General features: G+C 40.5%; 1 protein-coding gene across 2 annotated transcripts in view; it reads right to left on the bottom strand.

Annotated features, from left to right (window-relative positions):
* LOC134629331 (phospholipid-transporting ATPase ABCA1-like) overlaps positions 1-13,171 on the bottom strand; it is a 35,483-nt gene that overhangs the window by 5,440 nt on the left and 16,872 nt on the right. Inside the window, exons 9-38 of one of the 2 annotated variants that reach the window (XM_063476579.1) lie at positions 10,580-10,823; positions 10,321-10,460; positions 10,120-10,236; positions 9,144-9,338; positions 7,947-8,155; positions 7,689-7,865; positions 7,384-7,606; positions 6,928-7,149; positions 6,536-6,740; positions 6,319-6,432; positions 6,018-6,192; positions 5,748-5,879; positions 5,516-5,655; positions 5,268-5,405; positions 4,923-5,152; positions 4,666-4,738; positions 4,318-4,520; positions 4,108-4,159; positions 3,777-3,890; positions 3,393-3,541; positions 3,059-3,183; positions 2,699-2,797; positions 2,370-2,559; positions 2,002-2,096; positions 1,857-1,889; positions 1,639-1,744; positions 1,331-1,405; positions 563-732; positions 288-465; positions 36-151 (exon numbers count right to left, since the gene is read on the bottom strand). In XM_063476579.1, coding sequence (XP_063332649.1) covers positions 36-151; positions 288-465; positions 563-732; positions 1,331-1,405; positions 1,639-1,744; positions 1,857-1,889; positions 2,002-2,096; positions 2,370-2,559; positions 2,699-2,797; positions 3,059-3,183; positions 3,393-3,541; positions 3,777-3,890; positions 4,108-4,159; positions 4,318-4,520; positions 4,666-4,738; positions 4,923-5,152; positions 5,268-5,405; positions 5,516-5,655; positions 5,748-5,879; positions 6,018-6,192; positions 6,319-6,432; positions 6,536-6,740; positions 6,928-7,149; positions 7,384-7,606; positions 7,689-7,865; positions 7,947-8,155; positions 9,144-9,338; positions 10,120-10,236; positions 10,321-10,460; positions 10,580-10,823 — 4,439 coding nt within the window. The remainder of the gene's footprint in view (positions 1-35; positions 152-287; positions 466-562; positions 733-1,330; positions 1,406-1,638; positions 1,745-1,856; positions 1,890-2,001; positions 2,097-2,369; positions 2,560-2,698; positions 2,798-3,058; positions 3,184-3,392; positions 3,542-3,776; positions 3,891-4,107; positions 4,160-4,317; positions 4,521-4,665; positions 4,739-4,922; positions 5,153-5,267; positions 5,406-5,515; positions 5,656-5,747; positions 5,880-6,017; positions 6,193-6,318; positions 6,433-6,535; positions 6,741-6,927; positions 7,150-7,383; positions 7,607-7,688; positions 7,866-7,946; positions 8,156-9,143; positions 9,339-10,119; positions 10,237-10,320; positions 10,461-10,579; positions 10,824-13,171) is intronic. The other variant, XM_063476580.1, reaches the window with a different exon arrangement.

Here is a 13,171-nt window from a genome sequence, read left to right as displayed (position 1 = left end):
AAGAGCCAAAGAAATTGTGTTTGTGCCTAATTTACCCATAGAGTAGCAGCAGCAGAGCCAGCACAGGCAGATTGGTGGAGGAGACGTAGGCGTCTTGTTGGAAACACACAAAGATGATGATCACCAGTGTGGCAGGAACGATGTAGTTACACTGCAAATGGGATAAAAAAAATTTAATTTCAATAAGCTAGATGTTCTATCACGATTGTGGTCTGAAATTTTCAAGTCTTTTTTACACGGACTTGAGCCAAATGAACCTTAAGTTTAGAAAAACTAAAATGACTTACCATATCCCAGACAAAGTTGGCCAGCCAGTAGAGGAAGGGTTGTACTCCACTAATGAACTGCATGTGTTTAGCCTTGTTCACTCTCTCTTGGATGAGAAAGACCACAAAACTGGCGGGCACAAAGGACATGGCAAAGATGACGCAAATGGACACGAGCACGTCCACCGATGTTGTCATCCTGGAAAAGAAATAACAAAAGACACAACGGGAGTAAGGAGAGGCCAAAGAGATAGTTAAACCTTTGAATTCAGCACTGTAGTCACTGTAATACTCACAACGCGACTTGTGAGAGCTGCTCCTTGGTGAGGTTGAGTGGATGATTGTAGGCAGTGATGCCAAATTTTGTGGGGTCTTTTCCAGCTGGCAGACTCACCCGTAGAATGGCGTTGTTCATCACATTGAGGAAGGAACCAATGCTGTGCCAGCCTTTGTTGTTAAACCAAATCTGCATTAAGAGAGGCAATTGTGAGAGTTTCACTTGATGTAACGTTAGAGGCTAATAAAATGAGCTTAGACATAAAACAGCAGCTTGGAGATCAGTTAAGTGTTACAAGTCTGTAAGAGTAAAGAATTATTTTTTTAATACCATAAAAGTCTACAGCACTCATTTATTTTACCCCCTCTTGAGCACTTATTATCTTTCCACAGTCAAAGTAGCACTTAAAAAAACCCACTTAGGTTCTAATGTTATAGTGCATTTGCTGTTATTTTGGACACCAAATAGTGCCAGGCACCATTTGCATTTAAAATGTGAAAGTACAAGTACAAGAAAAATACACATTACTTGGTACTTTGTAAGAAAGAAAACATAGGGCAATAAATCTCACCAGTGTGGAGGGGAATCTATGTAATGTTCATTATCTATGACATACTCAACATAAATAGCATGTAGGTTGAGTACTAGACATTTTGTGTGCAAGCTGCAGGTTTAACAATGGCATTGTTGAAGGAATTGATCAAGGAGGCTTAACTGTAATGTCCAGAGCCACGTGCTGTTGTATAACTGCTGTCTTGTGTGTGCATGTGTGCGTGTGTGTGCTAACCTTGACGTTATTCTTGGTGTCCAATCCTTGGATGAAACTGGAAAGACTGTGAAAGAAACGATCTGCTGCAGCTCCCTGGAGAATGGGCGAGGCAGCAAACAGAAGAAGTGAGCCAAGTCTTTTTTAGCACATGTGTAAACTGACACTGTTCAGACTTGTAATAAGATACCATGTTTATCATCAGTACAGCTGTAATTATAACAGCACAGACGGACCCCCTGTAAGAGTCTTATCCCGACAAAATCAAAGCAGGCCATTATGGAACGGTTTATGGATTATGTAGTACATAATGTAATAAAATCTCTTACTCTTTCAAGATGGAAACGTCTCCTCAGCTGAGCAATTGCACGATCAGTTTCATCTGTATGGGCCAGAAATTGTGAACTCCTCGCACCTAATGAGAATCCGCCATATCTGCAATAGATTACAGCCATTTTAATACTTTGAAAGGACACAGCTGAGAAGCACTCACTCAGTATTATTGATTTGTGAAGGAACTAAAGATGCATCATGTCTGTTACTGTACCTGAACTCGTTGACCCAGATCTTGTTCTTCAGGCTGTAAGAAAGGAAAAGAAATTACTCAGTGCTTGATAGTTGCTTGAATGAGAACAATTTGCAAAAAAAAAAAGATCAAGGTAAATAATAATAACATGTCAGAGAAGTGTTACCTCTTGCCAATGATCTGAGCGTAGGTCTTAACCAGATAGTCTGAAATGTTTCTGCCTGTCAAATTCTGCAGAGTGTCTGTCTCACTGATCTTCATCTGGATACAAAAACAGACAAATCAGTTATTTCCTGTTCATTATTCATCTAGTTGGTTGCTCACACTTATTATATGACTTTTGTTTTAACCGATTTTAATTTCAATTTCAATTATTTATTTATGCACAGCCAAATCACAACAACAGTCGCCTCAAGGTAATGTATGTTGTAAAGTAAAGACCCTAGAACAATACAAAGAAAACAGAGAAAATATAATCATATGACCCCCTATGAGCAAGTGCTTTGGTAACAATGAGAAGGAAAGATCTCTAACCTGTGGTGGTGGAAGCCCCCCAGCTCCCGATGGACACTCGGGCAACATCCTCTTGCGCCCTTCGCAGCTGCACTCACACAATGGAGACGGATTCTGCATGGTCCAGTTTCCTTTGTCAAACATGTCCTTCACACTTTGAGAGACTTGAGGGACCGACCACTCATCTTGAACTGCAGTGCAGGGAATGTCCCTGGAGCATAAAGGGGGCGCTCATATTAAAACCTCCAGTTTGTCCATATGCATTGAGCATTCTTCCTGAAATTCTGACTGATTCTTACACGATTTATAATATAGATCTAAATATTTTTCCTAAATGTAAGTTAACTCACGGTATTGGCTGTCCTTCCATGCAGCGTGTTCCAAAGCCAGGTTCTGCTGTCAGAGCTCCAAGCAGATTGTTGGTATGAGGGTCTTCAGGCATGTCGTTACTGCAAAGGCACAAACAAAACCCATTCCTTTTAATAACAAATGACATTTTAAACTATCTCTAAAAGTAGGAGAAATACATGTTAAAAGAACATCATCACAAAATTCTAGTTAGCATTTAGAGCTCTGGTAAGAACACTTAAGAATAGGCGTTAAAACATCAGCACAGTTATGTAACGTTTTACATCTTTAATGGGCTGAGGAAAATGGGCTATTTTGCAAAACAATGGATTAAAGTTCTTTGCAGACAGATTTTATCTTACCTGATGAAGGTAAACTGTTCTCCATACATGCCAGGATCCAGAGCCAGGCTGGGGTACTTTCCAAATGGAGGAACGATCAGGCTGAACACCAAGGCAATACACACAAACACTGCCGGAAGCACAATCTGAAACATAACAGCGCTGATGTTAAAAGAGTCAAATACAGCTATTATTTTATAGAATCAGAATCAGCATCAGAAAGACTTTATTTATCCCCAAGGGGCAATTAAGTTAGTAGTTAGGAAGAGCCTCATGATTGAGCGAGGCATAAACATTCATATAATGGCTAACACTGTGTGTAGAGCCCATATATGTGGGTTTAATGCCAGTATACCTGGGCAAAGAAGCCCTTCCTAGAGCGTCGAGCATAGAGGAATCGTTTCCACAGTAGTGCTACAAACTGCTGTCTCTTCAGACTCCAGCCTTTCACTTGGTATGACCCTTTGCCATCTGTTCCACTAAGCCAGTCGGTCTCACGGGATTCTGGACACAGACAACATGATACCCATCAGCAAAACTGCAGTGTGACAACATGGAAACATAACTTGTGACACATGGATTGTAATAACTTAATGTCTGCAAATTTGTAATTTTGTTTATATGTATATATATGGTAAAATGAAACTTTAGGTACAAGCATAGGCTGAAAGATTTGATGGATGTAGGCAAAAAAGATCTTTGCTATCACTGCACTTCATGCTGGGTAATCCATTTCTACCTGGGTCACCTTCAGAGTCATTGAAGTCAAAGTCATCCTCAGTGAAGGGCTTCAGGCAGCTCTGGTGATCTCCGAACGCATGACGACGACGAGTTCTGGTGGGTACGACTCCATCTGCAGCCACATGAGAATCAGCGAGTTAAGCTAAACTATTTAAATTCCATTGTTTTGTCTTCTCTATGTTCCCTGATGCTTCCTATTTAAGACTCAGTGTACACAGCATTCAATTTCTAATTATTTCATCTAATGTTTACCAACAAATGGTGTTATAATGTAGATTGCATAGGAGACGTTAGGTGTGGAAATGTTGGAAAAAATATCCCAGATTTACCTGAAAGCTCAACTGAATCCACTCCACTGTCCTCAGCCACTTTCAAGAAAATCTGAAGAGTTAGAGGGAAATAAATTAAAATATTGGCTAAAGTGAAAACAGACTGCAAAAAATAATGCAAATGACATATAAATATCAGTTTTATTCTACTCATGACTGTGTTCAGTGTAAAAAAGTTAACTCCAACCAAATGAAAATGTAGTATCTTACTTCTTCTAGGGTGGTATCAGATATTCCATAACTTGAGATTCCCAAGTCAGTCAGTCGGTCATCAAGCTCATGAAAGAGCTCCACAAAGGCGCCATCTTTTGCAGCCTGGTAGGGCAAGACATAGGCGAGTTCATGGCCGAGATCCTCCACCAGGCGAGCCTCAGGGACATGCTTGAAAATCACATTGGAAATGAGGGAGACATCTGTGGGGAAGAATAAGCAGAGAGAGAGAGAAGTTAGTAAACGGACAGAGGTCATTTTACATTACAGCTTTCTTTGTTGGAGCTCAAACTGATAATGTGGGCTTAATTTTATAAGAAAGACAGCCACTTTGTTATTGATTCTTACCAATAGTAGTGGTTTCACTTTCTGGTTCACTGCCAAGACCAGCATCTGAACTGCTTTCTGATACACTGTCCTCCTGTTTAAAAGACAAGACAATGTTGAGAGGGAAGAAAAAGACTAAATCAGTTGTCCTTCATTAGCATTAGGCATATATATTTTCTATATTCCTATAGTAGAGTATATTTCTGTATTAATGATACAGAAAGTTTTTTTTGTTCATTTAAAAACATGTTTAATATTGCTTTTTACATTTCTTGTACCTTTTCTGTCTTCTTGCTATAGGAGACTGTGCTGGCAGAATTCCTGCATGACTGTAGTGTCAAGTCATAGTCTCTCTTGACCAGGGTCAGGTAGTAGCCTGTCCCCAAGTGGGTCTTCAGGAAAAGAGAGGAGCCTACGCAACACAGCTTCCCGTGTGAAATGATGGCAATGCGGTCACCCAGGATGTCAGCCTCGTCCATGTGATGAGTGGACAGGATGATAGTGCGGCCTAAGAATAGTAAAAAACTGAATTTGTCATTTCATTCTTGGGGGTGGATTTCTTGACTCAAATTCTATGTAAAACTACAAAAAGAACAAGCTAAGACAATATCAGTTCTAGTTACCTTGTCTGTATTTGAGCAAGAGATCCCAGATGCCCCTGCGTGCGTAGGGATCAACACCAGCTGTGGGTTCATCCAGAATCACAACCTTTGAACCACCAACAAAAGCCAAGGCCACTGACAGCTTCCTCTGCATCCCACCTTAAAAGACAACAAGAAATAAAAGTCAGAAATAGAGTTTCAGTAAAAATGTTAAACAGGAAATCCCTTTGCACAACCTGCCCAGTGAAATAAATCAAATTTAAACTAACCGGACAGGGTGCTTGTGCGAGACTTTCGTTTGTGAGGCAGTCCAACATCATTCACAATTTGTTCCATTTCCGCCTTCACCTTCTCCTCTGAAAGACCCTTCAGGCGGGCGTAGAACCAGATGTGTTCCTCGACTGTCAACCTGCATTACAGCAAGCAACAGTTCACTTAACAGCCAAAGCACAAGAGACTGAAAGTTTCCACAAAAGTCTGCCCCCAGTACTGCATACGTACATGCTGAAAAGTACGTTGTGTTGAGGGCATACACCCAGATTCTGCCGGATTGTGCTGAGTTCAGAACGAATGTCTTTGCCGAGAATGTAGGCTGTGCCAGAGGTGGGTGGAAACAACCCTGTCAGGATTGACCTTGATCAGAAACAAGAAGAAAACACAAAAATACAGTCAGCACTTCAGCTGTTCAAACTTTAAAATCCTTTATCAAGTGTCAAACTCTCAGCTCAGCAAAACTTGGGAGTACTGTAGACAACATGTGCACTATCTTACATAGTTGTGGTTTTGCCAGCTCCATTGTGTCCGAGGAAGGAGGTGATCTGTCCCTCATAGAATCTCAGGGACAGGCCGTCCACAGCCAGTTTGTTTCCATGGCTGTAGATCTTCACAAGATTCTCAATGTAAACACCTGGCTCTATGTGGCTTGGCTCTTCCTCAATGCAGACAGCTGCAAATCAGACACAAAAAAACAGCATAATTTATCCTGGTATGCCATCCAAATCTCTTTAAGTAGTTTAAAGTGAAGATGTGTTGTATATCTAAAAATTATGATAATAATGATTATGATATGTACCATCAGCGTTACCCTTCTTTGACAGAGGGGTGGAGATGTTCTTGTTCTCTTTTTCTCCACACCAATATGTCCTAGTGAAGGGAAAATACCAGGGCCTAGGGATCCCATACTGACCTGTAATAGAATGTATTGCTAGTCAAATAATTCATATTGCTCGTGTGCAATTTGTCCGCTAAAGGGAAAAATACCCAAACTGCAAAGTTTTTGCACAACTCACCAGGGAACACAGCTTCAATGTACCAGGTCATTATTCCGTACAACACAGCGTCAAACAGCATAAGGCAGATGGAGGTGGTTAGGTTGTAGCTGTCTTCCTCTAGAGGGCTGGCAAGTAGGTTTGACCACTGTATTCCCACTCCTTGCTCTTCAAAGAGGGCAAAGTACTCACATCCAAAACCGAAAGCCACAGGAGAAAGGAGACTCTGTGAAAATGAAAGAGCATTCAAATTTTAGGACAGAAAATTATGCCTGCATACAGCAAGCTTGTTTTTAATCACTATATTCAAACATAGAAGTAATATTTTAAGACAAAGGCATGAGGAAAGAGTACAAAATGCAAAAGAATCATGTTTGTATTCATAAGTATGTAATTAAATCTATTCAACACACCACAACAATTTTTGCTCCAAAGCCCACGTAGTCCTGCCAGGCAACACAAAGCACGTAGGGCAGGTAGAGAGTGAAGTATATAATGCCACCGCAGGCGGCTGCCAAGTTGGCACGAGAAAACAGCGTGCTGATGAGAAAGCACTGCATGATGGTAACTACGCCAAATGATCCCAGGAAGAGAAACACAACGCCGGAGTCACTGTAAGGCAGCAGGTTACCCATCTGAGAAGGACGTCAGACAAAAGAGACAGGGAGAGAAAAGAATGATGTCACTTGTTTTCCACCTTTTAATTAAATTTGGAGACATCATGGAAAAAGAGTCACTTAATTAAGTGCTGAGTATGAACATCTGCAATGATCAGTGTGAGTATGTTCACTTGTTTTCTATAATTTGCTGACATTCCTTCATGGTGACATATTGGGCATACATGTGTGTGTGCCTGTGGCTGCACCAACCTTCAATAACATCACCAACAACCCAGCGCTGATCAGCAGGGGGATTAAACTGCTGATGAACCAGCTAAGCCAAAGGGTGCCGTTGTTCAGTCCCATGATTCTCATGGTCTCTTTGAGGCGCGCCTCTTTCTCGTATACCACTCCCTTGATGATGATAGCTACTGAGTACATCCATGCCAAGGTCATGAAGAGAGGCATTGACCGACTCATCACACGCAGGAATCTGAAAAAGGGCATTGAATGTTACACACATATCCTCTGTAGAACCGAAACACATTCTTTTTTTAACCACAGCATTCACTTACATATCATCAACGTAGCAGGGGTAGGGCATCTGCTGAATGTAGATTCCTGTCTTCTGCTTGGTGCCAGTGACAGCTCTGATAATTCCTTGCTCGATTACATCCTGCAGGTAGGAAAACCCACCCCAGACGTACCGCAGGTCCTCAAAGGGGTCTGCCCTGGGACCAGGGTCCCAATATCTGCAAAACAAGATGAAAATCAAGAGGGTCAAAGGAAAAGGGAAAATAAATAAAAACCGTCTGGTCAACACGGCCACTTACCCGTCTTTAATCTTGTTTGTTCTCTCCACATTATCGATGTCCATACGGATTTTGTAATTGACATTGGGTGGCAGGTCAGTGCTGTTGTTGTGGGCAATGTCAGGAAACACGATTCCAGCCCAAAACCTCTGGTTATCAAGAAGACCCATGGACTTGTTGACCAATCGCTCCTCATTAGCCACTGGCTCCAGCTTGTCCAGGTTCACACACTGAAGAAGAAGGATTTTGATAAAGAATGGTTTTAATTAGAGTTTAGCTAGAAAAAAGGTGCTTTTGCAATAACTTATCTGAAAATTGTTCATATTGAAGATGCCATCAGCCTGCAGACATCCAGTTTGAGTGTTAAATCCTTAACAGCTCCAAAACAAACTACTCAGCTCTTACAAATGCTAAAAAAGTTTCGGCTCAAGTAGTCACACAGTTTCTCATTTATTACATTTATTTAAACTGGAAAACAGCAATGAACTTTACACCCTATTGCACAAACTCAGATGCTTTTGTAACCACACCAGGATTGTTTAGCTGATTTGTTGAGAGCTCCTACAGATTAGCTTCAGACTTTTTTGGTTGACAGAAGCAGACTTGTACCAGATCCTCCCACAGCAAGTCTCTACTATGCCAACAGAAAGCTAGAAAGCATAATGAAATGTGGGCGGATGATAACAATTAAAATACACCATATGCTACATATGTATGCCATTTTTGACTGTGTACGGTTGTCCTCGACACAGTTCACAGTGCAAGAAGCTTCACACATCATATGATCTTAAAGGGTGAAACAGTCAGTAGGTCAGTGAGTTGTTTGTGATTTTGCTGAACAAAGTGATTTGTATTGCATTTGTGCATTTAATAACATTATCCGCAGTGGCTAGAGACAACGGGAAACCAGGTCATGAGATTCACACTAAAATGATCAATTACAGTAATAAAATTATCTGTCTATGGAAAGTAGCTGTGAGGATCTGAAAGCAGTTCAAATGCACTGAACAGTGGAAGATGATGGCAGATTTGTACTGTGATGCCAAAAAATGTGAAATTAGCTGTTATTTTTCTGCATGCATGAAGACCTATTCTACAGACACAACTTCAGACTCACGTTATTATGGCTTTAATCCCAAAATCTCAAAAAACATGGCAGCACATGACAGTTTGTTGTGCACTTTTTGCTAATACATGCTATCTTTTATTAACACTAACCTCCATGAAACGAGAAATGGTCTGTATGGCGTGGTTGGTTTCATTGAAGACATCTCTCCAGGTGTAGACCGATCCTGCGTGTTTTTTGTTAACTGAGGTCTTAGAGAGGAATGCTGCTATATCTGACACGCGCAACTCAGTCCCACTAAGCTGGGTGTTAAGGAACATAGCGCTGGCATTATTCTGGAGCAGGGTCTGCAAAAAGAAAAAGTAACATTTAGTAACAAATAAAATCAAAGTAACAATGCTGGTTTTGATAAAAAAATATCTAAGATGCTGGAAAAGCTGAAAGTTCTTTTTTTTAATTTAAATTGTCTTTTAACCTTCTTCTTTTTGTGATGCAAAATGCCAAACTGTGAAAAAATCCTGCATTCATTCTTGCTTGTTTGGGCAGTTTATCCCTGACAGCAACTTATCATTAAACTCAAAATGCAGCTCATTATCAGCAAGTAACGTCAAAGTATTTTTACAACCCTTCACCACCAGGTGGTGCTTTATGTAATTCCCACATGAAAATGCTGAACAGATTTCTCAGGCACAGCCATGTTATAAACTACATGTCTTCTTATTGAGACGTATTTTTGAGAACATAATAACAAGTAAACTGACTCCAATAGGATGCCTCCAGAACGATGCTCACTAATCTCGGCAGAACAAGTAGTCGGCCAAGCACATGTGTGGTTGGTCCGGCTCTATTCTTATTTGAACGAGAACAAGTGTGGCCTAAATGAGACCAGTTCTTATTTTTGGTTTATGAGCTTTTTTTCCTCAGCTGCCAGATTCTCATTTCGATAGCTTCAAATAAATTCATCAAAAAATCCCAGAACATAAACACTCTTTGCTATTGAGGTCACATCAGATATATAATTATATATAATTACATTTCAGTAAAGGCGATCCTTTCATGTAAACAGGAAGCACACAAAGCAGACAGCTCTGATGTGTGCCAAAGGAAAATGCCCCTCCATGCACTCACCCTGACCAAGTCCATTTCCTCGCTATTCTCCATGAAGTTCCAAAGCTTGGGCTTCACCTCCTCCCACATCCCTCCAAGGTCCCTTAGCACACCCAGCTCCTGGAAGGTCTTATTAACCTGAAAGACCCACCAAAGATAATTTCATTTAATGGTTCATACACACCTCTAATGGGGATTTTATATGTTAAGTGATAACTATACCTCGTGGATGATCCTCTGTGTTGCTGGAGTGTCTGGTGTATAAAGGATCTTCCCCATGAGAAGGGGCTTCAGAGCTCGCCAGATCATTCTGGAAATGGGACTGGACTCCAGGTTCTTCATCAAATTGTTACAATAAGGAGCTGAAAAATAAAAATAGAGACATTTAAATGGTGAACCTTGTATTAGTAACAACAAAATATTTGACTAACAAACTGTACTAATGTGAAACTAAATTGATAGGTGAGCTCTGGACACTTACTGGAGGAGTTATCGTAAGTGGAGATGGGTTCACTGTCACTATCGTTGCCGTGGTTTCCAAAAAGGGCCTTGTAGTTGTTGTCTTCATACCAGTTGAGAGACTTGATTTTGAGGCCCCCTCCCTCAGGATGTCCACAGACGATACGTGACACGGCCTGGTACATCTGATTTGGAGACCCTGTAGCATTTGCGGTAAGATACAGGATCTCCTTTCGCATATCCTTCCAACTCTTCATGCTGGAAAGCTGTAGTAGAGAGAGGCAGACAGAAATGTCAACATATTGATGATTGCTAGGTGGCAGTAGGTCAAATTAGAGTTCTACTTCTCATGTCCTCAAAAAATCGGTTGACAATCTTTGGTTTGTCTACACAAACAGAGATAATGCTCCTGAAAAGACCTATTTAAGACACAAAATATCATCTTAAAATATTAGAACAATTTTTATTTTTCAGGCAGGAGGCATTTCAGGAGGCATTTTTTTTTACAGTAAAGTAACTGCATATATTTAAGACTGTCACTTTTATTTTTTTTAATTATGTAGATCCACATGGTTGAAATTCATCCTGAATGACAACATGAGTGTGTTTAATACACCACTGATCACTTCAAGTGTCATCCCATATGTGTTCAAAGTTGCTCTGCACACATTTCTTCTTCAGGTATTCTCGAATGTCCTGAATGAGTAAACAGATAACGAGCAAACTGAAAATAATATGCCCACATCCTTATTTGAAAAGGGATAGTTTGTGACAACAGTAATATAAAATGTTTGAGTGCCTGTGTGTGACGCTGGAGGTGTGAAGATATTGAAGGTTATCATCTCCTCTATGGTTGGTATTCTGGACGTGTAAGTCAAGTGCTGCACTGAGGGGTGGAGACACTTAGCACTTAGCTGTCTGCCTGCCTCAGATAAATTTAACTGGTGTTCCTGGTCTATCGTTATGCCTGCGTATGTGTGTGCATGAGGAGAGGTCAGATAAAATGTAACACGTATTTCTGCACGTGACTTGCATGCTATTGCTGAGCGTCTTACATAAAAAGCAGCTGTGATGATGATATTTATCATATTGTACATCTCACATGTGTACGTTTTGTAACAAATTTTCTAACAAATAACACAGAACTTGCATTGCATTTCAACAGCAGTTATCTCTGCTAGTTTCTGCTGCTTATGCATGTGTTTTTAATGTGCACATAGATAAAGGGAAATTGACTTTTAAGTTAGATAAACTTTGTGACATTCACTCATCATTCAGTTAAACATTTGTTTGGCACTGGCACAAAATGTAACAAATCTAAAATGACCAAGATTATTTTCTTTTGCATATCCTTCCAGTTTTAATCTCCAGAAAAACTGGAATTATTGTGATGTCAACATACATTTGCATCGTTACATCAAACTGAAGGAAGCAGCGAGTTCATTCTGGTTCACACTGAGGTTACTACAGGTCATCAGACAAGTCCACACTAGTTCACTGTTAAGTTTCCAAACCGGTCATCAGCTACCTACACACGCAATTATGTCACCGACTCGTGACAGAGAAGGATGTCTTTTGTTAAAGTAAAAAAGAAAGAAAAAAGACGATAACTTCAGCAATTCCAGCGTCACACACGCACAAAAAAAATCAAGCATTTCAAGTCCACTCAAAGGGGGACTTTTGTGAAAGGAAGGGGGGTACTAGGGCATACGGTAAGTTTGAGCTTTGTGCTTTAAGCATGGAGGATGAAGAAATCAGACCCTTTCTTGAAAAAATGAGATAAAAATGTGAGAAAGAAAGAAAGCAAGAAAGAAACTGAAGACAAACAAACAAACAAACAAACAAACAAACAAACAAGACAGTGTGTGAGAGGCTGCAGCAGGAGGTAGAAATGAGCACAGAAAGCAGAGGAAGGTACGAGAACAAAGAAAGGTTACTATCGGGCGTTCTCGTAACTGGCAAACATCCGCAGGCTCCACAAGTACAGCCTTATTATTCTGACAACTGTTACTGAGTACATGCTCATTGACACAGAAACACACATGCACACACACACAAACGCATATAAACACATTCAAGCCAGACAAAGTAAAAACGCACACGCCTTTCTGAAATGCCACGCATTCCTGCTTTAGACTGAAAACCACAATTTTCTCTGTCATCTTTGTCACTTAATATCAGCTGTTTCATGTCATTTTTATTCATTTATTTATTCGCTATTTGCCGGGCAAACAAATATTCAATGTAGTTTTCAAACAAAGAGAAACTGAGCCTGAATTTAAAGACCTGTTGCGTCCTACATTTGCACTCGCTGAGCTCGTTTTGTATGCGGTCGCTTTGCAGCTGATCCTGCAGCCACATCAAATGGTCACATGCTTTCCTGCTCTGTCATGTACAAAGAACTGTGGGTGGTGATTTCTGTCAGTATGTCTGTCTGTAGTGCTGACTGGGTGCATATCGGAGTCTTTTAGGAAGTTTTGTTTTGTGACTGTCAAAGTACATTAAAAAGGTATCAGGCTGTGCATATGTGTATGTGTGTGTTTGTATTTAACACTGCATGTAGCCACCAGGCAAAATTTATATATAGGTCTGAATGAGTGCATACTTGCCTTGT

The sequence above is a fragment of the Pelmatolapia mariae genome, linkage group LG6 (assembly GCF_036321145.2).
Source record: "Pelmatolapia mariae isolate MD_Pm_ZW linkage group LG6, Pm_UMD_F_2, whole genome shotgun sequence".
NCBI lineage: Eukaryota > Metazoa > Chordata > Actinopteri > Cichliformes > Cichlidae > Pelmatolapia > Pelmatolapia mariae.
The sequence above is the reverse complement of the archived record's forward strand: the minus strand, read 5'-3'. Positions and strand labels throughout refer to the sequence as shown.